At 38.8% G+C, this 25,060-nt stretch overlaps 2 protein-coding genes across 2 annotated transcripts in view; one reads left to right on the forward strand and one right to left on the reverse strand.

The window, feature by feature from the left end:
* Positions 1 to 25,060, forward strand: part of mtor (mechanistic target of rapamycin kinase) — a 76,447-nt gene that overhangs the window by 12,122 nt on the left and 39,265 nt on the right. The window contains exons 19-28 of the mRNA XM_029505757.1: positions 4,856 to 5,106; positions 5,224 to 5,310; positions 6,769 to 6,936; positions 10,441 to 10,553; positions 10,726 to 10,888; positions 11,371 to 11,463; positions 11,756 to 11,899; positions 12,258 to 12,400; positions 13,793 to 13,955; positions 15,474 to 15,619. Coding sequence (XP_029361617.1) covers positions 4,856 to 5,106; positions 5,224 to 5,310; positions 6,769 to 6,936; positions 10,441 to 10,553; positions 10,726 to 10,888; positions 11,371 to 11,463; positions 11,756 to 11,899; positions 12,258 to 12,400; positions 13,793 to 13,955; positions 15,474 to 15,619 — 1,471 coding nt within the window. The remainder of the gene's footprint in view (positions 1 to 4,855; positions 5,107 to 5,223; positions 5,311 to 6,768; positions 6,937 to 10,440; positions 10,554 to 10,725; positions 10,889 to 11,370; positions 11,464 to 11,755; positions 11,900 to 12,257; positions 12,401 to 13,792; positions 13,956 to 15,473; positions 15,620 to 25,060) is intronic.
* Positions 18,296 to 21,671, reverse strand: angptl7 (angiopoietin-like 7). Its single transcript, XM_029505759.1, has 5 exons — positions 21,123 to 21,671; positions 19,866 to 19,966; positions 19,564 to 19,758; positions 19,125 to 19,320; positions 18,296 to 19,005 (listed from the first exon to the last, which is right to left on the reverse strand). The coding sequence occupies exons 1-5, from the start codon at positions 21,481 to 21,483 to the stop codon at positions 18,836 to 18,838; spliced, it is 1,023 nt and encodes a 340-aa protein (XP_029361619.1). The 5' UTR covers positions 21,484 to 21,671; the 3' UTR covers positions 18,296 to 18,835.

Consider the following 25,060-nt stretch of genomic DNA (forward strand, 5'->3'; position numbering starts at 1 on the left):
TTGTACTGTATTAAAATCAGTTTGGTCAATGTTTTTGATGTCTCAAATTATCAGCACAAAGCTTGGAATGTTGGCGGCATCTCTTTGGAATGATGCATTTATATGCAAATATTGTAATTACTTTCATTCCAGGTTGTGCATGCAGGTCGTATTGGTTTCCTCTGGTCCTTTTGATGCATTAATTTTTAACTCGCTCCAGGACAGGTCAAAAGATTCAAACATTGGAATAATGTAAATTTGGTTTTTGATGGGTATCCATAAGATGTGGTAGCAGTCTTAAGATAAATGATTTTTTGGGAACGAACACATGTTGTCCAATAACCACTAAAAACATTCAAATCCATCCATCTAACTGAGAGAAACTTTAGAAAACTTGGCAATTCAGAAGGTTTGTACATGCCTTACCATGGGTGGAAATGATATGTCAACTGTAACACGTAGTACAATGTGTTTCTGCTACAAAGGCTGTCATCCTCTGGAAAGTGTGAACACTTTAAACCATGACAATAGAAATGGTAATCTGCCTTCAGTCATGTGAATTGTCTCTGAAGAATGTAGGTCTCCTCTGGTCTGATCCAGTCACGTCTAAGTATGTGACCCTGGACAATAAGCTAATAGTTTTACCGGTCTGTTGTCCGACTAAACGGACTGTGACCAGGATTCCAGGATTGGAGACTATATAACTGTTGGCAGATTTGCCAGGGTCAGCGTCTGGAGCACTAGCATCATTGACAGCATGTACTTTGTTACGTGGGAGGTCATTGGCTACGCTCATCTCCTCACCTGATTTCAGAAAAGACCAGTCCTGTCAACACAGAAACGCTAGGGTCATAAAATGGAAGAAATATTGTCTATTCCTTCTTAGTAATATGCCATAATTACAGCTGGTAATGTGGCGGGGCAATGTTTCAGTTTTCTCCAACACAGCTGAACACTGAATTTACTACAGTACTGCTCCCTCACTTGGCTGCACTGCCTGTTTGTGGCTTGTAAAGATGCAGATGTGTAGCCATCTATCATCATCATTAATCTGGACTTGGTGAGGTCTGGAATGAAATATCCAGCAGAAAAGCCACTGTGTTTTACCTATAAGCCCTTTGCCAATCTGCATGTCTCCAGTCCACAGACTGGACTGGAGACAGCTGGAGCAGCTGAAACTGTACTCCTGCCGAAGGCAAGTGAAATTCTGGATACCAGACGTCTGTACTCTCAGATGCCTTTTAAAACTCAGTAGCTTTGCAATGATAACTGCGCAGACTGACCCTATTTGTTTTGTCTCTTTAAAAGTGAAATAGATTATAAATGTAAGCAACCACTACTGTTGCTTATTTTAATAAGACAGAACAAATCATGCTCTCAATCTAAGTGTCATGCAGCACCTTACCTTCTCCAGTGCTTAAGTGATTCTAAGGTGAAGGTAGAGTTATATTGTAGATGGCAGCAAAATCAGACTTTATCAAGTGGTCAGACCCAAAACTAGATTTTAAAACGAAATGAATGAGGCTTGTTAGTGTGGGTTTGTTGCCCAAAGTACTCTTAAGAAGATGTAATCAGTCCAAGAGGGCTGGATTGATTTCTATATTGTGAGCTTTAACAATTATTTAACACCAAACATCTTCCCAGCTTTTTCTGCTGTTCAGATTTTTGTGAGGACTGTGAGCTTCCATATATTTAGTTGGTCAAGGCAGAGCTGTGGCTTAGCAATGTATTGTCTCAGCTTAAACTTTTTAATTGCATAACCCCAGTTTTGTTTTGTTTTTTTAATCAAACCCCTCTATTTCAGCTTCCTCTCTGTACCATGTCATTGAGCTGACTGAGATAGGCTTCAGCTTCAGCAATAGAGATGCCCTGACCCACTTCTTTTCAGTTCCAATCTGATTCTGATACCTGCGTTTGGATATCTGCTGATGCCAGAGTATTTTATTTCCTTGAACTTCATTACCATTATTATTATTATTATTGTTGTTGTCGGTGGTATTATGTGCAAGTCACACGATGCTGTAGTAAACGATGCAGCACTTCTTTACTTAATGCCTAAAATTTAAATGTATTCCAAAGTAATTGATTTGAACTGTAGCCAGTTGGCTTCACATTTACACAGGTATAGTTGTGTCAAGTTCACAGCAATGGGAAATTCTAATAAGTAGATGATCAATGTTTCCGCCAGGATTCTTTTCTTAGAACAAAATAACAATCCTATGTTTTTGTAAAAATGGAAAACGAAACATTAAGAAAATACAACACATCTGATTGGTTCACATCTGAAAGGTGTGAACAATAAAATAAAATAAATGTTTAAATCATTTAATTTATTAATGACAGTGATATTTTTCACCTGCTGTCATTTTCAACCTCCTGCATGCTCAGCACTGCAGAAACACTGAAATGCTAAATCATTGGGCCATTAAACCCCTGCCAACCCCTGCCAACTGTGAGTGTGTATTGTTACAAAACTATCTAACATGCTTTTTAAAATACACAAACTTACCATAAAAACCCTCCTTCCGACCCAACTGTTACCTGACTAGTATTATCCTCAACCTCAGTTGCTTTTTTCTTAGAGAAAAATGTTAACAGGTTCATCTGAAAATGCAGTCAGCGGTGATAGATCATGGTGTGTAGATGCACCAGGCCCAATTACCATAAGCTACATTTCATAATGTTGGTTGGCCATCAATATTTGGCGAATGCCATTAATTAACTAGTAAAATCTATTGAAAGTCATCTTCAGCTAATAAAATCTACATCTTTTTATTTTGATTTCTTGCCCCTTTTTTTCCCAATTACTACAAACTTGGTCTCTCTCTGACCAGGTATGCTGGTGATGCTGTCACTTTCAAGCTTTCGTTCTTGCGAGTAATTAACACAATTATCCCCCTTCCCCCACTGCCAGTCTATACTCTCACTCTCTGGTATGCTGTGCAGGGGCACAGATGTTCTGATGCATTAGCATGAACAACAAAAAAAAAATGATTCAAGGGGTGGTGGGATTCATTTTAAGTGGTGGACCGCTGCTCTGAAATGCATATAGCTGAAACACTAATTTCTGTACCAAAGTTTGTAAGTTTGCAAGTATTTGCAGAATAATGGTGATGTGCTCTGTCTGTATGTCTAACTCAAAGAAATCTAGGATACAACAATATGGGGACCATTGAATGTCTTTGTCGAACTGTTTCATTATTAGGGCTGTGCACAAATCATAATTTTATCGACATTTTGGACTTCAGACATGGATTATCTGGCAGTTAGAAAAGCCGTTCTTACACACTTTTTCCAAATTGACCAATCAGATACCCCACATCCATGATTTCACACAGTCTTTGAGTAGTGTTTGTAGAAATGTTATACCTGTGCATCTGTCTGGAAAAAAAAACAAAAAAACACAAACACAAAACCCCCATGTTGCTCAGCCTGAAGAATCTCATTTGAGTGGGGTCACCAACAGGTGATTTTATCAAGATAAAGTGGTCTGAAAGATACTAACATGTGGCCCATGTAGTGTCTAATAGAACTAACAGTCCTCAACTGATGGATTTGTGAGTTATCCTTTTATCATAGTCTGCCCTTATGACTGAATAGTCACCAAACCAGATGTCTAGCTGTCCACATGGAGCCATGTCTCAGAAAAGCAGATCAACTTACTCTTGCGAAAATTCTCCTCATGTCTGAGACGTGCTGTGGACTTGTCAACTTTATTACTCAGAGATATGTTTGACAGAGTAATAACTGGGAGCCACGTCATGAGGAAATACAGAAAATCTCCACTAGCACTTGGAAAAGCACAAAATGATCCCTAGCATCTATCTTATTAATTAAATTAAAATATCTGTCAGAAAAATCTAAACAAGATATTTCCCCGAATCACCCAGTCATATTTGAAATCTGTGCTATACTAGCAATAAATAAGTAAAAACTACATAAAAGGGTATCTCTTTAAAAATATAAGCAGTTCAAAATTCATTTAGATTTTGTGCTGCATATCTACCTCATTTGATAATGATCCTGCACTGCAATGTTTACACTGACAAACTTAAGTTATTTTTCCAGCATTGTTCTTGGGAATTAAATAAGACCTAACATACAGAGAAGAGTCATCAATGACTACAATGAAAGTGCCATTTTCTTAAAATAAGGAAAAATAATATTCTGATTTGATTTGTTGGTTAGAGCTATAATGGGGTTTGGTGCCAGAACTGACATGCCAACATTTATTTATTTTTTTTTTTTTAACAGCCTATTGTTGTTGTCAAAATTATAGCCATAGTCAGAAGCCTTTTTTTTTTTTTTTTTAATTTAATATGGAGAGGAGGCGGTCATGGCAAGGAGGGGAGGGCGGGTTCTGTTGTGCAAGTAGAGAACTCTAAATGCCAATGGCTCACTTTAACTTCTCAAGTTAGATTTTATTCACATTTTTTCAAATAATTAGCCGAGAGGTTTGTCTGTTTTTTTGTTTTTTTTGTTGTTGTTTTTTTTAAACACTTTGAATATTTGCGGTAAATAGTTTGTTATTGTAACTAAAATAGAGAGCTGACCATGTTTGAAAAATTTACACTTGAAAGGCCTAATTTCAAAGGGTTCATTTAGGTTTTGACACCATATATTTGAACAACAGAGTGAAATGGGATGAGCTCTGTTGTCTTACTTTGAAGCACTTGAGCTCTTGTGCCACCCCCATGAAGGATCCCTCAGAGAACAAAGCAGAGAGAACTTAATTGGAAGTACCAGTGGCCTTTTCATTGGTTTATTCATACCATGAAATAATTTATTCATCAAGAGTTAGAGACATTGTAGGTGCTGTTAAGAGCAAAAGCCAAAGTGAACCTGTTTGTTCTATCCCTCTCTCCCTCTCTTCCAGCGGACTACAGCACCAGCGAGATGCTAGTTAACATGGGCAACCTGCCCCTGGATGAGTTCTACCCTGCTGTGGCAATTGTTACTTTGATGCGCATCCTGAGAGACCCCTCACTTTCTAACCACCATACTATGGTGGTCCAGGCTGTCACCTTCATCTTTAAATCTCTTGGCCTCAAGTGTGTCCAGTTCCTTCCCCAGGTCATGCCCACTTTCCTTAATGTCATCCGGGTCTGTGACGCCAGTATCCGAGAGGTAGCTTGCACTGCAGAATAAGAGGGGAAAAGTCTCTCTGTTGATTTATGTTTTATATATAAATATTCAAAAAGCAGCTCTCTTACGCTCCTTGCTGTCTGTCCTCTTGTCGTCAAGTTCCTGTTCCAGCAGATGGGAATGGTCGTGTGCTTTGTGAAGATCCATATCCGCCCCTACATGGATGACATCTTCACCCTCATCAGAGTGAGTAACTGTTTCAACAACCTCACCCCATCCCTTAACACTGAGAGTCCTCACCCTCTTACATTCTCGTGACTCCGGCAAACAGCTGCAGACTTGTAATTGCACACAGTTGTGCTGTCTACTTTCCTCATTAGGAGTAATTTGATCAAGATCCTGGATGAAAGTCTTAATTTCACACAGAAACACACATCATGTGTGATGTTATAATTTAGTGTCAACACTAAGATTCTTTGTGACAGTGAAAAAGAGAAAACCATATCTTGAAAAAACAAAACAAAAAAAAAAAACAGTGATAACTCTGGAATTCAGTCTTATCACATAATGTGAAAATGCTGCTGAAGCTATAGTCCCTGCACTTGGACAAATAAACTTGTTCATCACACTGAGATATAGCAAGATACATACTGTTATATTTTCTGTCCCTGTGTCAGTATTGAAATAACACAGCTTACTGTCACTTTTGCAATGGCCGTAAGTCCTCCTGAAGAAAAGTAAATAGAAAGAGCTGGACCAATGCGCCTCAAGTCCCTCTGAGTTAATAAATGGCAAGTGAAACAAAGGATCTATTCAGTTTTGTTCCAGCTCAGTTCCCGTATCCAGATGAGAGGGCTGGAATAGCTATTCAGGATGTACACTCACTTGCACTCGAGTCAGCTGCCACAGGCAGGGAAAGCAGGAAGTTGGGGGCTGCTTGGGACCTCTGGTCACTGACAAAACACCTTCGCCAGATCTCACAGCTGAGGCCCATTGACTGATTGACATATTGCGTGACTTCCAGTCCTCCATCTTAACTCCAACTGCTATTATCGCCAATGTACACACTAGCCATGCCTAAATTTTCAAAAACGGTGTCATGAGCCACACAGACGTGATGTCAGTCCCAGTTGACAGGAAATTGTCTCCATTCCTCACTATCTAGGCTTATACTGCTCTCTTTCTCTCTCTGCCTCTGGCACGGTAACTCTCTGTACTTCCAAAGGGAAATCTGTCCAAACGTCTCTGTCACAGCCACCTCATTGATGAAAACATATTTTGACCTAATTCGTAACACCAGCAGAAACTCAAGGCTCTATATCAGGGCAAGAGCGATGAGGTAGTGCTTTAAGCTAAGTACTTTTGATTTTCTCTTTAACAAATGGTAAGGGTTTATATACAGAAATTGGGTTACACAGATGGGCCAATCTTTCTATTAGCTTAGCATCAAGTCATTACATCTTTAGATCAGGCTCCACGTTGAGAAAGGGTGATTTGTAATTCTCTGCATAGACTGACATGAAAATATAATTCAATTGCTGTTCAGCAAGATTGTAGAGGGTGGATAACCTGTTTATGGTATTGTAATCCACTTTTGAGTAAGGCAAAGCCACCACAGAGGTTCAATGTTGATCAGTATTAGAAGAACTACTCCATATGATGTTGGTTTAATCAATAAATAGATAACTTTCTTCTGTGCTGTAGGAGTACTGGACACCAAACAACCCCATGCAGAACACCATCATCCTTCTGATCGAACAGATTGTGGTGGCACTAGGTGGAGAATTCAAGCTTTATCTGCCTCAGCTTATCCCACACATGCTGCGTGTCTTCATGCATGACAACAGCACTGGGCGCAGTGTTACCATCAAGGTGAGTGAAGTTGTTCAGAAAACAATATTGGAACTTTACCTTACAAAGTGTGCCTTGGGGACAAAAAAAGTGTTTTGGATTTGGGTTTGAAATTACTCACACTAGGCTTATTTAGCACTGGTATGATTCGATGAACTTTGAACAGCTTTTAGTTGAAGCTCTTGAAGGGTTCAGCTGCCCTCTCACAGTGATTTCCAAGCCCTTTGTTAGACAAAATAAAACAACTAATCAAGAACCTTTATTATTTTTTATATTGTCCCAAATGTTTGTTTAGAAATAAAATAGGCTATTTGAATTTGTATAATACAAGTATAGAATAGAAAAATAAAAGTTTTAGAATGTATATCATATTTACATAATCAGAGAATTAACATGCATATGAAGTTACAAATAATAATGCATTTCAGTGAACTGAGTTTAAATTGAGTTATTGCAGTAGGAAAACTTAAGCAATAAATCAGGGAAAAAGAAAGAAATATAAACACAAAAATAACTGAAAAATAAAAACAAATGCACAACCATTGAGGGGTTACAGAGACAATTGTGGTCACGGAGCTGGAACATCTCAAACCCAGCGCTCTTTGGCTCTAAGTGGAGACACAACAGGTAAATAAAATATTGCTTGGAAAAAGGTTCATGCTGACAAGAATGCTTACTAAGTGGAGTGCAGATCAGCAGCAGAAACTAAATTATTAAACTGAGTCATTTGAAGATACTTGAAAGAAAAAGAGGCAAAACAGCTCACTGTGGCTTGGTGCCTATAAAGACTCACCATCAGAGAGTGTGAACTTTTATTAATGCATTCACAATGTAGTCATTTCCAAAGTATTGTCGCTATATAATTTGACTACTCATTCCTGTCTGAATATGATTAATTATAGCCGTAACTCTATAGCCTACCCATTTGTATATCTTACAAACAAGAATGGAAACTTGTTTTTTTTACCGAAGTCAAAATAGTGCCAGCAGCCCAATATTGCATAGAAAGAGTCAAGGCCTTTTTAAGTTTGTCCCAGGCACACATGAGCACACAACAGGTTGCAGAAGAGTTTTGAGTCCTGAGAATGAACTTGAATGAAAGGGTAAAAGAAAATCCCTGATTGGTTCACAGTGAGAAAGTAAATGAGTTGATATAATAATGTTCAGTTTGACCACAAGAAATACTGCAGATTTTAAGTTTTAATGAGTGTGTCCCTGTATGAGGTGCAGGTAGATGAGAGGAGGCATGATACACTCTTACACATGACGTAATTTAGTTTCACTAATTAGCCGTTTGTGATAACAACCCTCCAGCTATTCACCGATTAAACCAGTAAAGAATGGAATGATGGTGACTGCTAACAGGGATATATAACATAATAAACAGAGCAATTTCTAATACACTTTGCACATGTTGGGCCTCAAAGATGCAGACATTGTGGCGTAGTGAGTAGTACAGGATTAAAACAATGACTTAGAAGCAGTAAAATGTTGTATTTTTGGACTGCTATACTAGGTATGCTTAAGCATGTTATTTCTACAACAATAAACCAAGGCTTCTGGGCTCCAGCCAACATTTATTATGTTTCTATATATTATATATTTTTGTTGGTCTGCTTTTAGTTGCACCAACTAAACAAAATGTAATTACAAATGAAATTCAATTTTCACTTTAGGATATATATAAATAGAAAAGAGTAAACTTTATTTACACATTAATATGTGCTTGTAGTTGGTTTCTGCAGTTGTTGAGTTGTTAAGAAAATATTGAACAATATAGTCCACAGAAATATTGGTAGGTCTAAAAGAACAGAGTTGAACTTTAGCTGATAATTATTAATAGCAATCAAGCAATAATATGCATGTGACATTACAACTTAAGCCCAGGCAATGTGTTTCATAACAGATTCCAAGTCAGAGTTACCACTCTGCTCACTTTAACATTTGACAGCTGTACCGATAAATGGAGAAAATGTGACATAAGACTGGTGGAGAAACTGCACTAATGGGATCATATGTCAGATTTGAGTTGTTATTTGAGGATATAACTCACTACCACTGCCAAGAAGAGTGAGTGTTTAAGAAGTATTCCCATCACTCCACACTCCTTCAGGAAGCACGGGAGCTCGGCCCACACTTGACTTATTATGGCACTGTTTTCTATTTGTGGTTTCCTACAATATCCATCAAGACTATTCAGGACTAAGGCGTTTCACTTGTAATACAGCAGTTTAAAGCCAGAATGGACCTGTAACTAACACACGCTCCTGTTTCAACAGCTCCTGCCAGTGGTTGTCAGGTTTTCCTTCAAACCCTAAATCATGGTCTGTGTAAAGACCACAAATGTAGAATCATAAGGAGCATAGTAATCTAAGGCTCTCTCCTTTGGAGCAGATTTACCCAAGGGTCTGCATTGTTAGATAACCCAGCTGCCAAGTGTGGATACTCTATAACTGGTTCTGCAGTGTAATCTTAATATAGGATGGGGTTCATGAAATGGGGGACCTGGGAATCAGGTTACTTTCTAGTCCAAAGCAGAAGAAAAGAAAAACATACTTTCATCATTTGATGGAGTTTTTTCTGCCCACTGATCCCCCACAGCACACAGACTCGTACACCTCCACCTCGGCTTCCTGCTGTCTAGCCGTATGCAATTTAGATGTGGGGCTGGAGGTGTGGGGAAAGAGCAGAAGCAGTCATGTTGTGTGATGAGGCCTGGGCTGGGTTTGTTGGCTGCGACGTACGCCATCTGTTTAAGACCACCATGTATCCACTTATGCTGTCCACACATGCTCAGCATAAAATGGCTTGAACATCAGACCTATTGACAAAAACCTTCCAAAAAACAACCACACAGATAGGTTTTTCTTTAAGATGTGTTGAGGATAGCTGGCTGGCTAGATGGAAACAGCACTGAAATTTAATACAGTTGCACCAGGACAGCTTTATATCATCTGTGCCAGAGTCACATTTAGTGTGTGTGTGTGTGTGTGTATATATGTGTATATGTATATGTATATGTATACATGCGTATGTATACACACAAAATAATGGTTTCTTTCACCCTATTTGTATCAACGATGAAAAGTCACTCTGTACAGAGGACAACTAGGTAAAATGTTTTTCATGTCACGACCCCATTTGAAATTGAAGCAAGAAGATGTATGAGTTGTTGATACATAAAAAAATAAAACTTGGCAAGTACTCCCATGAGTCTTATGCTAGTTACATTACCTACAAAGTGCGCCTTAAAACAATCTTATTGAGAGCATGCCATGAGAGCTCAGTTTGAAATGGATGCCCACACCATGGTTTCAAGTCATTTATTTGGTTAGAAATGGATTCATTCATAGTAATGCAAGAATTTCCTCAATAGTTAGCAATCAAGCCAACTATGCTAAAATAAAACACTATCCAGCTTTTCTTTGAGGATTCCTCAAGGAAGCCATTTTGCTCAGAAAATGTCCTGTTCTTGTCAAGTGTTCTGGTATGAGGGACTGAGATTTTCTTTGCTTTATTTCGCAGCTGCTTAATGCCATCCAACTGTTTGGTGCCAACCTAGATGACTACCTCCACTTGCTGCTGCCCCCTATTGTCAAGTTGTTTGATGCCCCTGATGTGCCCCTGCAGGCACGCAAGTCAGTACCACACATGGGCGTCCGTGCGCTCATGTACTTAATTCAAGCTTTCACATATGGATTTTTAAATGTCTTTCAGCCTTGTACATGCCTCTTTGTCTTCGTGTCTTACTAATATAAGTGAAACTGAGCATTTTCTGCTTCTCATCTGTTTTTCCACTGTGTGGCTCAGGGTTGCCTTGGAAACACTTGACCGGCTGACAGAGTCCCTGGACTTCACAGACTATGCTTCACGCATTATCCACCCGATTGTTCGGACACTTGACAGCACGCCCGAGCTGCGCTCCACCTCTATGGACACCCTGTCCTCGCTTGTGTTCCAGTTGGGCAAAAAAGTAAGTATAGCTGTCGCTGGGCCTCATTTTAGATGTAGCTATTATTCAGTAGACTACTTCCAGCCTCCCTACTGCTGGCTTCACAAGACTAGCATTTCGGTAACCCCCTTCCCCCAGTTTTTATTACTTCCTCCCAGACTGTTGATGTCATTGGCCATTTGATGGTGGGGGGTAGTGTTTACGAGAGTGGATGAGGTCACATTTACCTTTTCCTTTCTTCCTGAGCATTCCCCTCCCTTATCCCCAAAGTATCCTATGGTTTTCAACCCTAACCTCATCAGCCACGGGTCCACGTGCAACCACGTCTGGCAACAAATACACAGAGGGAAGCCTTTGATCTAAGGCTCATGGTGGTCAGATACAAGTGCAGTATACCTAGTAATTTGGCTCATGATGAGGGAGAAAGAGGTAGCAAGATTAAACCACAAAAAGCCCACATACAGTCTTTTATTTATTCTGCCTCCCTTCCTTCCTAATTCCAGTACCAGATCTTCATCCCCATGGTGAACAAAGTGATGCTGAAACACAGGATCAACCACCAGCGTTATGACATACTCATATGCCGCATTGTCAAGGTCTGTCCTCTTCAATATTTTGTACATTTCCAACATGTCTTCTGAATTCATGAGTATTTGTTTATTAATCTTTGACTCAATCTTGACTGCACATTGTTAAGCAATAAATTCAGTTATGATAAATAAACAGCAATTGTTCTGTTTGCAGTCCACCATAAGCAAGACATTAGCCTGGTGTGTATATCGACAGTCATCCCCAGGGAGGAAATGCATTAATACATTCACAAGGCATGTTTTGATACACAACTCAACAAGACTGTGTGTGGTCTGTGTGTGTTTGTCATCATGATAGGGCTATACTCTAGCAGAGGAGGAAGAGGATCCACTTATTTTCCTACATCGGCAGCTTCGTGGTAACCAAGATGCTCTGGTCAGTGGGCCAGTGGAGGCGGGGCCTATGAAGAAACTTCATGTCAGCACTACAGCCCTTCAGAAGGTCAGGAGAGATAATTTCACTCTTAATAGCATTACTGAATCATACTGGGAACGCTTAGGATCTTCAGTCGTGTGTACAAGCCCATTGTTTACTTTTGGTAATGACATTCAGACTAGGAAACTGTCAAAATAAAGGAAAAACTGAAACCAATGAGCAGTGGAACACAATGAATGCAGAGCCATTTTTGAGCCATACTTTGCTGCACCTGATGAACAGTACGAAAATTTTTATGGGTTCAACTCAGCCACATTATCCCACACACACATCATCTGTGAGATTCAAAAAGTCTAGAGACACTTTGCTGCTCCCACGTAGTTCCCATTGACTTCTGAAATGAATGACTTCAGTTTCTTTGCAGGCTTGGGGTGCTGCCAGGAAGGTGTCCAAAGACGACTGGCTGGAGTGGCTGAGGCGGCTGAGTGTCGTCTTGCTCAAAGAGTCGTCTTCTCCGGCCTTGCGATCATGCTGGTCACTGGCTCAGACTTACATTCCTCTCGCCAGGTACAACTTTCTTTTGCAGTGCTTTCTGAGTGCACTTTTTCCTATTATTTTTTTCTTTTTGTCTTATGTGTTTAATTCTCCACATTCAAGATAGACCAGAGAAGAAAAAAATATTCACATACAGTGGCTGCAGTAGATTAATTATATTTCAATTTTTGCACAGATGAAGACACATTTTTAGGAAGTTACAAATTTATTAAAAAATCTAAACTGAAATCTGTCATTTACTAAAGTAGCTGGAAATAAATATTATGGCACTGTGGGACTACACAATAATTCATGGTACAAAGGTACAAAATCATATCTAAAGCTTTCGGTGGTCTCAATAAGCTTAAGGCAACAGGTGTTTAAGGAACCACTCTTCTGGAGCCACCAATTCTAACCTACTGGTTGAGACCCCAAGATTGCCAAGCAGCCTTTAAAAATACTCTGAGTGAATGAGAAAGATTATATGGGCTGATGACGCAAAAAATGAAAGTCTATCTGGCGATAACCAGGCACTGCTCATCGCCTTACAGTTATCCACATGGTGCTATGACCTGCTTCTCAGTGGCCGGGAAAAAGAGACATGTTGGAATTGAGGGAAAGATAAACGAAACAAAATACAGAGAGGCCCTTAAAAACCTGCTCATCTGAGGATACATGAGATCTGCAACAGGCTGACCTTCAACTTTCAGCACAACAGGAGGTCTCTTACAGTCTTTGACTGAAACAATCGAAATCACAAACTGAATTCAAACAGCATCTGTTACCTCAAAATGGGAGTTAGAAGATTTTTTTTCCATTCGATCTCTCTGAGATCAAGAGGATATTCATGTTCTTGTAAGAATGAAGGGGGCATTGCTGCCATAGGAGAATTCAGCAAAGTATTGAGTTTAGGATCTGAATTGCTTTTGTGATGGACAATTTTCACTTTTTCAAATAAGCAACAATTTATTGAACACATTTTCACCTTGTGTTTATGGGTTATTGGATGTAGTTTGCAAAGATTTTATACAATTAAAATAAAATTTGAAATATAAAAGGGAAAGAGACATAACAGAATTTGAAGGATTTTAACTGCTACCCGTTAATCAAAGCAGTGAAACAGATTTGTTGATGTGGTGCTGGTCAGTGCAGAGCCGCTCAGTGACTGGCAATTCAACACTTGTTGTCAGAGCTGCATCTTTCCAGATGTGACGATGAAAATGCAAATGTGAAGCAGATTGTTAGTACAAAAATGTAATAAAACGACTTTGTGTTTGGTTGTAAATTCATACTTTTTACAAGCTATATAATTATCTCACTACTGATGCATTTCTTGCTTCTAACAGAAATCCAAATTCGATAATGAGTTCACACGTAATATGGCTCTTCCTTTAAATGTGGATATTCTGTTTGTTTTGCCCGCAGGGATCTGTTCAATGCGGCCTTCCTGTCCTGTTGGTCCGAGCTGAGTGAGGACCAGCAGGATGAGCTTATTCGCAGCATTGAATTAGCTCTCACTTCGCAGGACATTGCTGAGGTCACGCAAACTCTACTCAACCTGGCAGAGTTCATGGAACACAGTGACAAGGTTAGCAGTCAATAGTTTGCACATGGTATATTTATTAGGCCAAGACCTTACAGGCCCCTATCTTAAATTGTATTTTAACCTTCCTCATCTTTGAATCTACAAAGGTTATTGGGATGTTACTCAGACAACCGAAAAATCTGCCATGACTTAAACTTTTTTTGCTGTTTATAAAAGCTGTCTAACCCCTTCTATGAACAAAATGGGCAGTATATCAACTCTTTTGATGAAATTTGAAATTGGACTATTTAAATGTGTTTCCAGCAAACCTACGAGGAGGCCTCAAACCTTAGATGTTTTTATGGTATCTTGGTTAATATGCCATTGTCATCAATGCGCCTTCTCACTAAGTTGTGTATTAAAAACAAGGAGTATTTAGTGTTTCAAATATATATATCTGCAAGTAAAGTGAAGTTTATGAACAGAATCTACACAGTTAATCAGTAATTTAATCGATTCAAGGACAGCAGAAATTTGGCAAGCGTTGCCATCAATGTCTTCATTTGGTACAGTGGGAATATCTGCACTGCGGCATAAGCAACTGCAATGGCGACAGTCTGTGGTTCTCAGTGCACTTGAATACAAAGGCATTGTTAAAATGAAAGCCGTATTTGAAGTTTACCCAAACTAGAATACATCAAATGTTGCAAAAGATAATTAGCAGATGATCAGAAAATGTTCTTGAGACTATCAATTTGATAAAAATCAAAACAGTAATGTAAGAGAACAGGTGTTGAGAGACACAGAGAAAGCCTTTAAAGTTAGCATTTTTCTCTTCTTTACTGGTTGACCACATATGTTGTGGTAATAAGTGGTGATATTGTTATGTTCAGGACAGAGAGCGTCATTGTTGGGTCATAGTGATAATGGCTTATTGCAGAGAACCCCTGATGTGAGGCTGCAGGAGAAACACATCTTGTCCTACTCTGAACCAGTGGAGAGCAATGAATTGTTAAGGTGCATTAATAGAAACACTTAAATGCTACTTTAGTCCTCTTTCTGCAAAAGCAGAGCTGTAGTTTATGTTAAAGTGTTCGTGTGAAGCATTAGCAGAAGAGGGTCTGTTGATTGTACCAGTCGCAGATGGAGGATAACTGTTGATTCAGTTTTGGAAAAAAAAACTTTGGTTCTTTAATTTTAGTGATGTCAGGAGGCTAAAATATGAATGCAGACTTTAAAATGAAGTTATCTATTAACGTTATAGAAGGGCATGTCTAATAACGTTGTTTTATCACTTATGTTGGCCTTTAGCTTTTGGCTAAAGACTTCTAGCTAGAACTAATGGCGAATAATGATTTAATAGATACATGGTTTTGAAATGGGCTTTACTTGTTATTCCTCGTAAAGACCATGGAGTCGGCGCTTTAGATGCTTCAAGTTTGACGTGCTACTTGATTTTGTCACCACCATTTTGTAGTGCTGTATACACAGGCTTATCAGCTTATTCGGGGTGGAATGGGAATTTAGTATCGATACTTGTTTTAGTATGGATGCTTTTGACAATCCTATTTCCCTTTCCAGGGCCCTTTGCCTCTGAGAGACGATAATGGTATTGTGCTGCTTGGCGAGAGGGCTGCGAAGTGTCGTGCCTATGCCAAAGCTCTGCATTACAAAGAGCTGGAGTTTCAGAAAGGTCCTTCTCCTCTCATCCTGGAGTCTCTTATCAGGTAGGAGGTTTTCAAAACCACAGAAACAGAAAGCTTTATTTGAAAGACAAGTCAGCAGAGTCTTTGCAGACTGTGAATCATTGAGCTCTTTTGTTTGAACGCTTTTGTCACATAATTTGGCAAGATCTCAGTGGTTCACCTAACTTATCGTTCAATTGTGTAAATGGACCACAAATAATCTCTCAAACTCTGAGGTCATGGCATAATTCGGTGCCATCGAGAGGTAAATAATTGCTTCTTTTTTTTTTTTCTTCCCAATGCTGCATATTCATCCTCATAAAAAGTTGGTTTGACAGGTAGCTCTCTAATTAATCACATTGAAGGTAAATGCTTTAGACAAATATTAAATTACCTTTTCAGTTTTAATTCTTAATCTCAAAAATACACAAGGAAATGATCTTATGCAAATCCTCATGTCACATAACCCTTTGATATCTTCTGTCATCTTTTCCATGCCCTATTCTCATTCTTCGTGATTTCTGTGTTTTTGGCATGGCACGGAGAAATCTGTTTTCCAGGCATTTAATTGGAAGCTTGCCTCCTTTTCATCTAAGAGTGTCTGGGCTTGTGTTTCTCAGGGGCCTGTTTTCAATTTCTCAGGAGCCTTGATGATGATGAATGATGGGAGCCCACACTCTGGTGTTTTCAATATCCCCATCTGGTTCTCACCTCTCTAGGATTTCCCATAAAAGATCTAGACGTTGTGGAAAAAAAGCACAATGTATACCTGGCTCTGCTGAGTTGTGGCTATATTAGAAAAAAAAAAAAAAAGGTGTTCATATCTTCTAAAAAATTTGTTGAAAAGGAAGTATCATCACTGATATCTTAGTACCTGATTAGTCATGGTGTTTGTGTTCACTCAAGTCCCAACAAAAGATGAACACTGTGTAACTTGGAATTTGATAGTAGCATCACCAGTAAAGGGTAACTGGACAATGTAGCATCTAGATCATGTGGTCATGGTAAACATATAGACAGATTCTCACAATGGTTGGAAATAGTATTTAAATAAACTTTGGCATTTTAAGGTTTATAGAGGAATGTTTTGCAAAATTTCATATTATGTTCGTGTGGAATCGTTTTATTTTTTCCACTGAACTGCTTGAATGGAATTTGTGTATTATTTAGTGGGGTGGACATAAAAGCAGAAAAATGTATTTAATGTAATGCACTCCAACATTCCCCGTAGTGGTACTTTGTGGTTAAGATGTTAGACTTGTTATGACGGCATCAGAAGTGTGGTTTTCCCAGGCATGGGAAAAATAACAGGTGGGAACACCTCATAAAATATAATGTATTCTATTTGGTATTTATAGACATAGGTTTATATGTTGAAGAAGAAGTAATTACAATGAAGCTGGACAATAATTCAATATCAATATATATTGCAATTGTATTTGTTTCAACAACGGCTATGTGGTTTTGCAGTTCATTTAATTTAAGCTGTGCAAAAAGAGCAGAACACAACAGGCTGTATCTGCACGTCATGTAATCACCATCAGTAGCACACTTGGCGCCAATGAGCTAAACGTTAGTTGCTAAATGTGAACCCCTGACAATAATACAAGTGTCACTGAATAAGTTTCCAGAAGTCACAATAAAGCAGATGAAATAGTCTATGAGAGAGCAGAGACTAATTCAGAAGTGTAGAAGAGGTCCAGCTATCAAAGATCAGATGAATGTCAGGTTTCAGTTTGCTTCTTAATGTGCCGGAGAGGAGCCGACTAACAGCAGGAACACATCAAATCTGTCCACCATCTGAAGTAGTTCATCTTCAGAGAATAGTCTTGAGAGCCTGAAGATGGGGCACCATAGAAGTTTGAACCAGCCTGTCCGTAAAACAGCATTTTCACCACCCCACGTTTATATTGTTGCTTACTCTTTTTTTCCTGTAGTCTGTAGCAACTGTGAGCATATGTCATATTCTTTATCATTCTTTTTCCCAAAATCCCAATAAATCCCCAAAATTGTCCCAAAATCATTTAAACCATGCAATCTACCAAAAGGAACTTTTCATTGAGAGCCAATTAGGAACTTTTTGAGTTACTTGAGGTTCATGCAATATTGCCCTAAAGCTCAATATTCCTAAAAGAAAAACAAAAAAACCCATCGTTAAGTAATGTTTGTTATGTTTCCTAAGGGAGATGTTTTGCTTATGAGTACTGTCTCTGTGGTTACATAAAGTTTATGTCAGCAGTAGGGTTGTAGATAGCATTTACGTCCTTTTTCCATTTCTCTTGAGTCTCTCTGACTAACTCGTCATATTTGTAAAAGGCAAATATGTCCGTCTACGCCTACAACTGAGCCCGTAAAGGCAACACTCCCTGTCATAGGTATTTGAATGCTCTCAGGAATTCTGTTGGTTCAAAGCAAAATGGCGCTATTGTTTCAAAGTAGTAAACCTGGAGGCATTCAACTTGGTTGCAGAATGGAGTCTGTGTGTGTGGTCCTCATTTCTGAATTTGGTTTAGCGTTCCAGGGAGCTTTGGCCAGGCTGTAAAGAGACAACCCGAGAGTCAGAGGTCAGTGCCTCGTGGCAAATTTGTAGCCTTTATTGGAAATGAATGGATGCAGGACATCCACTTTCTTTAAGATTCTCATTGAGTTTCTCACAACTTTGTTGTACAGCCAAGGGAGCTAATAATAATAATAATAATGAGCAATTAGACACATGAATTCATACTATTTCTTTTCAAAAATATGTTTATTTTCTATCACATAAAATAACATAATTACAGACCTGTACACATTATACAAATTGCCATCATCAATGGTTAAAGTTTTACAATGAAATACTGCATAAATCATAGGAAATACCTTTTGCGCTTGGTCCAATTCTGTAACTCACAGAAATCCTCTATTTTACCTTCTATTTACCAATCCTTATTGATATTCAGCCTAAACCAGACCAGTCTAAAGTGATTCCCGCTTGTTTTAACTTGTTTTATCTGAATCAAAATGTAGTTACCCATAAGGGACAGTGGTAAAGAGCATCTATCAAAGCTTTGGAAAAATTAAATATTTTAATGATAAATACAGAGAATGAACTACAATTTACAATCAAGCACGGCAGAAACGTGAAACATTCATCTGACTGAATCTGAACCTGACCTTTTCAAAAAAATCTTTTCATTCTTTTCATTCCTTGGTTGAACAGGTATTAGTGAAATCTTTTAGCATTCATGCTTTTGAATCCAGGACACACAAATCAAGCACTTATGGCTGGTAACTGACAGGTCGGACCTTCATCTCCACTTTCTTGAGAGAGTAGGTGGGCCCATGCCAGCCATACCAAGTGATCCCATCTGCATTCTTTGTGTGCTGACCGTAGCGGTAAAAAACACCATTCAAGTTTGAGTCAGTACAGCAGTTGTACCAGTATCCACCTGGAAGGAGGCAATGGGGAAATAATTAGATTTATTCTTAGTTGGCAGGAAATTCCTATTTCTATTATTGCCTGTAAATTACTACAGGGATTGTCACTTGGTTTGGTCTATTTATTTACCTTTGCGTAGAGACGCACAATCATCCACACATTTGTCATTGTCCTTGTTGTTGGTGCTGAAGTTGGTGTTGTTGTGATAGCGCAGGGAGTTGCCAGCATTCCCACTGTAGTTGGCGAGGAGGAGCTTGTAGCTGTTGAGCTCATTACTCACAGTAAAAAAGCCATATTCAGCGTACCGTGTCTCTCCCTCCCAGTCCTGCATAGGAAAATGAATATACTTATTAGAGGGACAGTTGTAGAACCTGAGAATATTAACTCTCATGGGCGGCCTAACAACTCTAAAAGTCAGCTTGAGTTATGAATATTTTTGCTATGTTTCATAGCAAGATTACCCATAGAAATAAATTTCGGCAGTGCTTTGGCTATGGAATAGTTTACTCATGGCTTACTTATTCTTGCTCTTTAGAGTTTCAGACCAAGCCTACATGAATACTGTTACCTCCATCTCAATCCTGAGCACACTGGGCTGCCTTGTGAGGCGGAAGATGTTGTCATTGCCCAGCCAGAAGTCCCCACGGATGGATCCAAATCCACTTTTGTACTGCTTCCAGTCACGGTTGAATGATATCAGGCCAACCTTGCGCCTTTGGATAACAGTCCAACCACCTCCATTTGTATCCATATCACAGAAGACCTGAAAGCATTTACCATCATTTAATACAGTGCAGGGAGAGTTAATCATATTCTACCTAGAAGTACACCAAGAGGACCCAGTGTACATACAATTCAAGTGGAACTTACGCTCAGCTCAGGTGTACCAAGAAATTCATCTTTAGGCAGTTTGTACTCGCCAGAGATCTTGTAGTTCTTGCTATAGAGTGAGGCACAGTCATATATAGCATCTGGAAAAGAGAACACAAGTTATGCTAAAACCATATGCAGTTTTAAGAGCTGCTCTCATAACCTGAGTGTCATAAATTCTAACAGCTTTTCTGATTTTTGAGTGATTGGGCAGCTGAAAAAAATGATTTTTCCCTCTCCTGCCTCAACAGCAAATTAGATCAAAACCGCGTGAGCATTGCTCAGATTTTTTGCCATTTCCCTACTTTTATCCTGTTATGCTATGGCTATTCCATTAATAATGCTATGAGATTACTGTGGAGCAATAAGCCCAAGGCACAAAAAAAAAAAAATAAATAAAAAAAAGTTGGAAATCATCCACTTCTAATCTCTGCACCCGTTCCTCTTCTGTTCTCCCGTCTCCAGTTTATTCAAACTTTGAAAAGGTTCTCTGTTCCTTCTGCCAGTGACATGAATGTGGCCCTGTTAGATTACACAGTTGCAGTAGTGAAATAATAAACTACGTCATGCCTGTATTACCTCTCTGCAGCAGTCAGTGCTGATTAGTGGTGCATTAAAGTTGAGTAGAATGGCAGAGATGATATGGCTTTGATGAAACCTTTTATTGACAGCCCTGCCCATCCGCTGCCAGAGCTTCAATTATTCAATTATTGCTTTTGACTGTTGCTGGGCAGGTAAAATAAGTATGCCCACTCTAATCTACCTCTCAGCCAATTCACCATAGTTCACCTTAGTTCTCTTGAGACCCAGAAATAATTGGATATGCTGATTATAGCTTTTATATCTTAAATAGGTAGCTTTGTCTGTGAAAAATATTTGACTTTTGTAAAATGTAGGTGTTGGAATTCTAGTGAAGCAAGACTTCTCTCAGCTTGTAGTTGGGTGTATCAGTTCTAAATAAAAGAACCTTTACAAAATCACTTCAATACTAAATTGAGAAAGCTTGAAAAGATTGCTTAACTAAACTTAAATTTAAAGTTAAGTAAAGTGTAAAATCTGTGTCCATGTATAGAAATGATTTTAATGCTCATGAATCTAACCGCAGCAGCTCTACAGGTGAGAGAAGGTAAAGAGAAGGTCACCAGGACTCTTTTGTTAATTTAAATTGCAGGCAGATAAATTCAGTTGAACAAACTTGATACATTATGGAATCAATTCATAGTCTATTAATCATTGTGATAAAGTGTTAATGCTCACCTGATGAAGTCTGAGTAGCAGACTGAAGGGTTTGTAGCTGCATGATCTCCACACGGTTGTTGATCTCAGAGTATTTGCTCTCTGCCTCTGTGACCCGTGCTTCCTGTTGCCGGTTCTGCTTGTCCAGGTCCATTATTTGCCTCACAACATTCATCAAGTCTGTCTCCTGCTTGCGGGTCACCTCCTCGAGGAGACTGGTCAGATTGGCTACCTGAACCTTGAGAGAGCGCACCTCGTCACAGCACTGAGCCTTTGGAGGCTTTGCAGGTGCCAGTCTCTTCTTAGGATTCTGGGCCCATGTCTCTGCTAACAGGAGTAGTGTGAACCCCAGAATCACTACACGCAAGTTTAGTTTTGCCATTATTGTTTGTTTTTTTTGGTTTTTCTTTTTTTTTGTTCGCTTTTGTTTGCTGTTGGTATATAAAAGTAGTTAGTCCCTGTTGAATATCTTGGCTAAAAATATTACATGAACACAATCTTTGGCTGACCACTTGAGTTGGAGCTCTCTGTTGACCAATGGCTAACACGGGCTCTGTCCTGATTCTTCAGTGAAGCCCTCCTCTGACTGAGCATCTTAAATATATTGCATGTAGGTCCTCCCCCTCTCTCCCGGTACACACCAGTCACCATGCTGACCCTCTCAAACCTTCTGGGTGGGGGACCTTTCCCATCTCTCCTCCTCCCTTTGCCCCCTCCTCTACCTCTCCTGTAATTTTACTTTCACTAGTTCCAGAGACGTTTTCCCCCACGTTTCTCCTTCCATGGTTTAATGATAAAGGTTTCTGGGCAGTCTTGTTTTTTTGTTGTTCTTTTTTCGTCTTTGCCTGGAAGAGCAACATGAGGAACTGTGGAAACAAAATAAAGACTACTGTCTGAACTTGTTTCTCTTGCAGTATGTTTTACTGGAATCACAAAATGCTTTAATTGCTTTCATCTTAGACCTTCAGTTATACAGAAATACACTTAAAGATATTTTTACTTTCCTGGCATTTGTGTCTCATTTCCGTGCCTCTGTTCACAATTCCCCTTTTAATAACAGATCTTCCTCTGTGAGGCAAACCATTTCTTAAGTACATTTGGTCTTTACATGCCACGAACTGTTTGAAGTCACTAAGTACTCTTAATTATGGGTTAAATGTGCCATTGATGCTCCTTTTTGGCAGATGTTTAAGCAGGTATGTTTCCCTTCAGTGTTTCTGCTTCACATTTTGGGAGAACACTGACAGCACAATAGAGCATAGAGAAACCTTGAAGATAAAATTGAACCAAAACAAAGTTTACATTAAGAGGGTCTGAATGTAGAGTCCACACACGTAAAGGTTTTTGTACTCTGTTGTCACACATGTTAAAGTGGTATAATGTTACTCGGTTGAGAGTGAGAATTGCGCATGGCAAATACTTTGGTATGTACAGAACAGAACAGAATAATGTGACTGCAATGATGAAGCCAAAGTAGTCCATAAATACAGGAACCTGGGGCAATTGGGCGTAAAAGTTCTAACTGAGGCATGGTGGCATTTGTTACATTCAATAAACTGTTCAAAAATGTACTTTCTAAGGACACTCTAAGGTTGAAGGTCACTTACAGTGCCGTAGAACAATGTTCCTCTGTGTGCATCTTGCGCATGGCTGATGTGCTCCACATTTTTTGCTTTGACTACACTTAGTCATAGCAATTCCAACTTTACAAACATCACACCAAAGTACCGCTTTAAACACTATTTGCAATATGACTCATGTGGTAGCATCTGAACTTTACTCCGTATTTATGCTACCCTTCAAAAGTTTAATTCAAATGAAAAGGAATGTCTATGTGTCTGTGTGTGTGTGTGTGTCTGTGTGTGTGTCTGTGTGTGTGTGAAAAATACTCACACAACCAACAACTGTGCAGTGCAGCAGCATGGATATATTGACTTTTTAAAACAACTATATGAGACCCCAAAGCTGGCAACAACGTGGCAAAAAGGGTTGAAAGGAAAATGACAAATTTGTCACCAAAATAACACTTGACACCTTTAACCTTGTTTACCAGCTTATTTAATAAGCAAATGTCATCAATGAGGCCTTCTTTTTCACAAAACCTCAGGCTACATGTGTCCCTTCTGCCAAATGTTTGGCAAGTCTCCTTCACTTTTTCTCAATTGGTCATGTGTATAAGGAAACAGTTAAGATCAGTTTGGTCAGTGTCATCAATCACAAACAAAGAGTATTCCTTTCTTTCATTCCAAAACATTACATAATTACAAATCAGTGTTCTTTGATGTATCATTGTGTTGAAACAAAAATATTTGGATGTGTATGGCTGTTCTATTTCCCAGACATTTTGCCCACTCAATGTTGCTGGCCAGTTTTTACAACCAGTCACTGCTTTGCAATTTCCTCTCTATTCCTTGCATGGGCTTTTCAGTTGTTGTTGAATGTTGACATGTGCTTTTAGTTTCCTGTATTTCTTTGATTTGTCAGATGCATATGGGAATAATAAGACATTTGTACAAACATAACTGAAAGATAATGGGCTGCTTTCATTTGTGGTTTGTTGAGATGTTTTAATTACCAAGAAATTCTATAGTCTGATTAGACAGTTTGCTCTCAGTTTACCTGATTTGTCTAAATAATAATACATTGTACTATATTCCACTACAAATATTTCTAATTTCAATGTACATTTGTATACATATTTATATATTTATATATTTTTTTTCTTTTTTCTTTTTTATTTCTTTTGTTTTTCCCTCATACAAAATAGAAACAAATTCCTTGTCAAATTCCTATTATTTTTACACATACATAGCAATAAAATAATTTCTGATTTCTGATAATGAATAATCATCATCATCATCATCATCAATCAAGTCAATCTGCAAAAACTTAGCACAAAGTAATGGATTGGCACAATATTAATTATATTGTTTATGTTCATATTTTAGATGATATCTGCCACAGAGAAACTATTTAAAGTTAATTGGTTCTGGATAGAATCTTTGCTACAATATTTTAAATATAGTGTAGTTACATTATGAGTTACTGTAGCACACATTTCCGGCTTTTCTGCCAACATAGAGGCAGCAGAAAGTTTACAGTTTTTTCTTTGTTGTTGTTGGAAAACATTTCAGGGTTTGCTCTATTTTTATGCTTTTCATTGTCGCCCCATCACAAATAGTATTTCAACAATTGTCAGGTGTTTCAAAATTCATTTACGTGATGTTTGATAGTTTTTAGTGTCTGTTGACCTCCCCGCAACTCTTCACCTCAAGTCATTGATGTGCGTCAGTGTCTTTTGGAAAAATCTGGGTAATTTGCCTTCCTGGATTCTCTCATTGCCCTAACTGCTCTGTGAGTCATAGCTCACTCTCCAGCAATGCATCCCAGCGGCATCACTTTCCTTTGGTCCTGGACTCTGTCATTCAGTGTAGTACACAAAAGTCCAGCTGGATGCTGTTTTATACGTTTAGCAGCACACTGTTTTTCCCTTTGAAACGGCTTCTTAAAACACAATTTACCCTCTAACCATCTCTCACCAGGCTCAGTGTGAAGAACGCATGGCTCCTTTTAACATTAGAGGTATTCAGTCGGCTTTAACCAAAGCCCCCTTCTTTATATGACTTCCTCGGGAAGCCCATGTGTTTCATTGAAAAGATTTTTTCCTTTGCCCTTTAAGTCAAGTTGGTCACCCTGCTGTGCTAATTGTAGCAGTCATCCATATTTGATAAGTACAAGCTGACTAAATAGAGTGTTTTGGGTCAGATTATGCTCACAGACTGCTTTTGTGTCCGTAAATGTGCTGGAAAAATATTTTGTAATCAAAAAGTAACCATTGGGGCCAAGCTGTCAGCAGAGTACTCACGGGTTAAATTACAGGAAAGGCAGGAGGTGAAAGCAGGAGCCAGTGGATTCCAGAGCTTGTATCTCAAAACTTAAAATTACATAATCTTCATTAA

Source organism: Echeneis naucrates, chromosome 7 (genome assembly GCF_900963305.1).
Source record: "Echeneis naucrates chromosome 7, fEcheNa1.1, whole genome shotgun sequence".
NCBI classification, from domain to species: Eukaryota; Metazoa; Chordata; class Actinopteri; order Carangiformes; family Echeneidae; genus Echeneis; species Echeneis naucrates.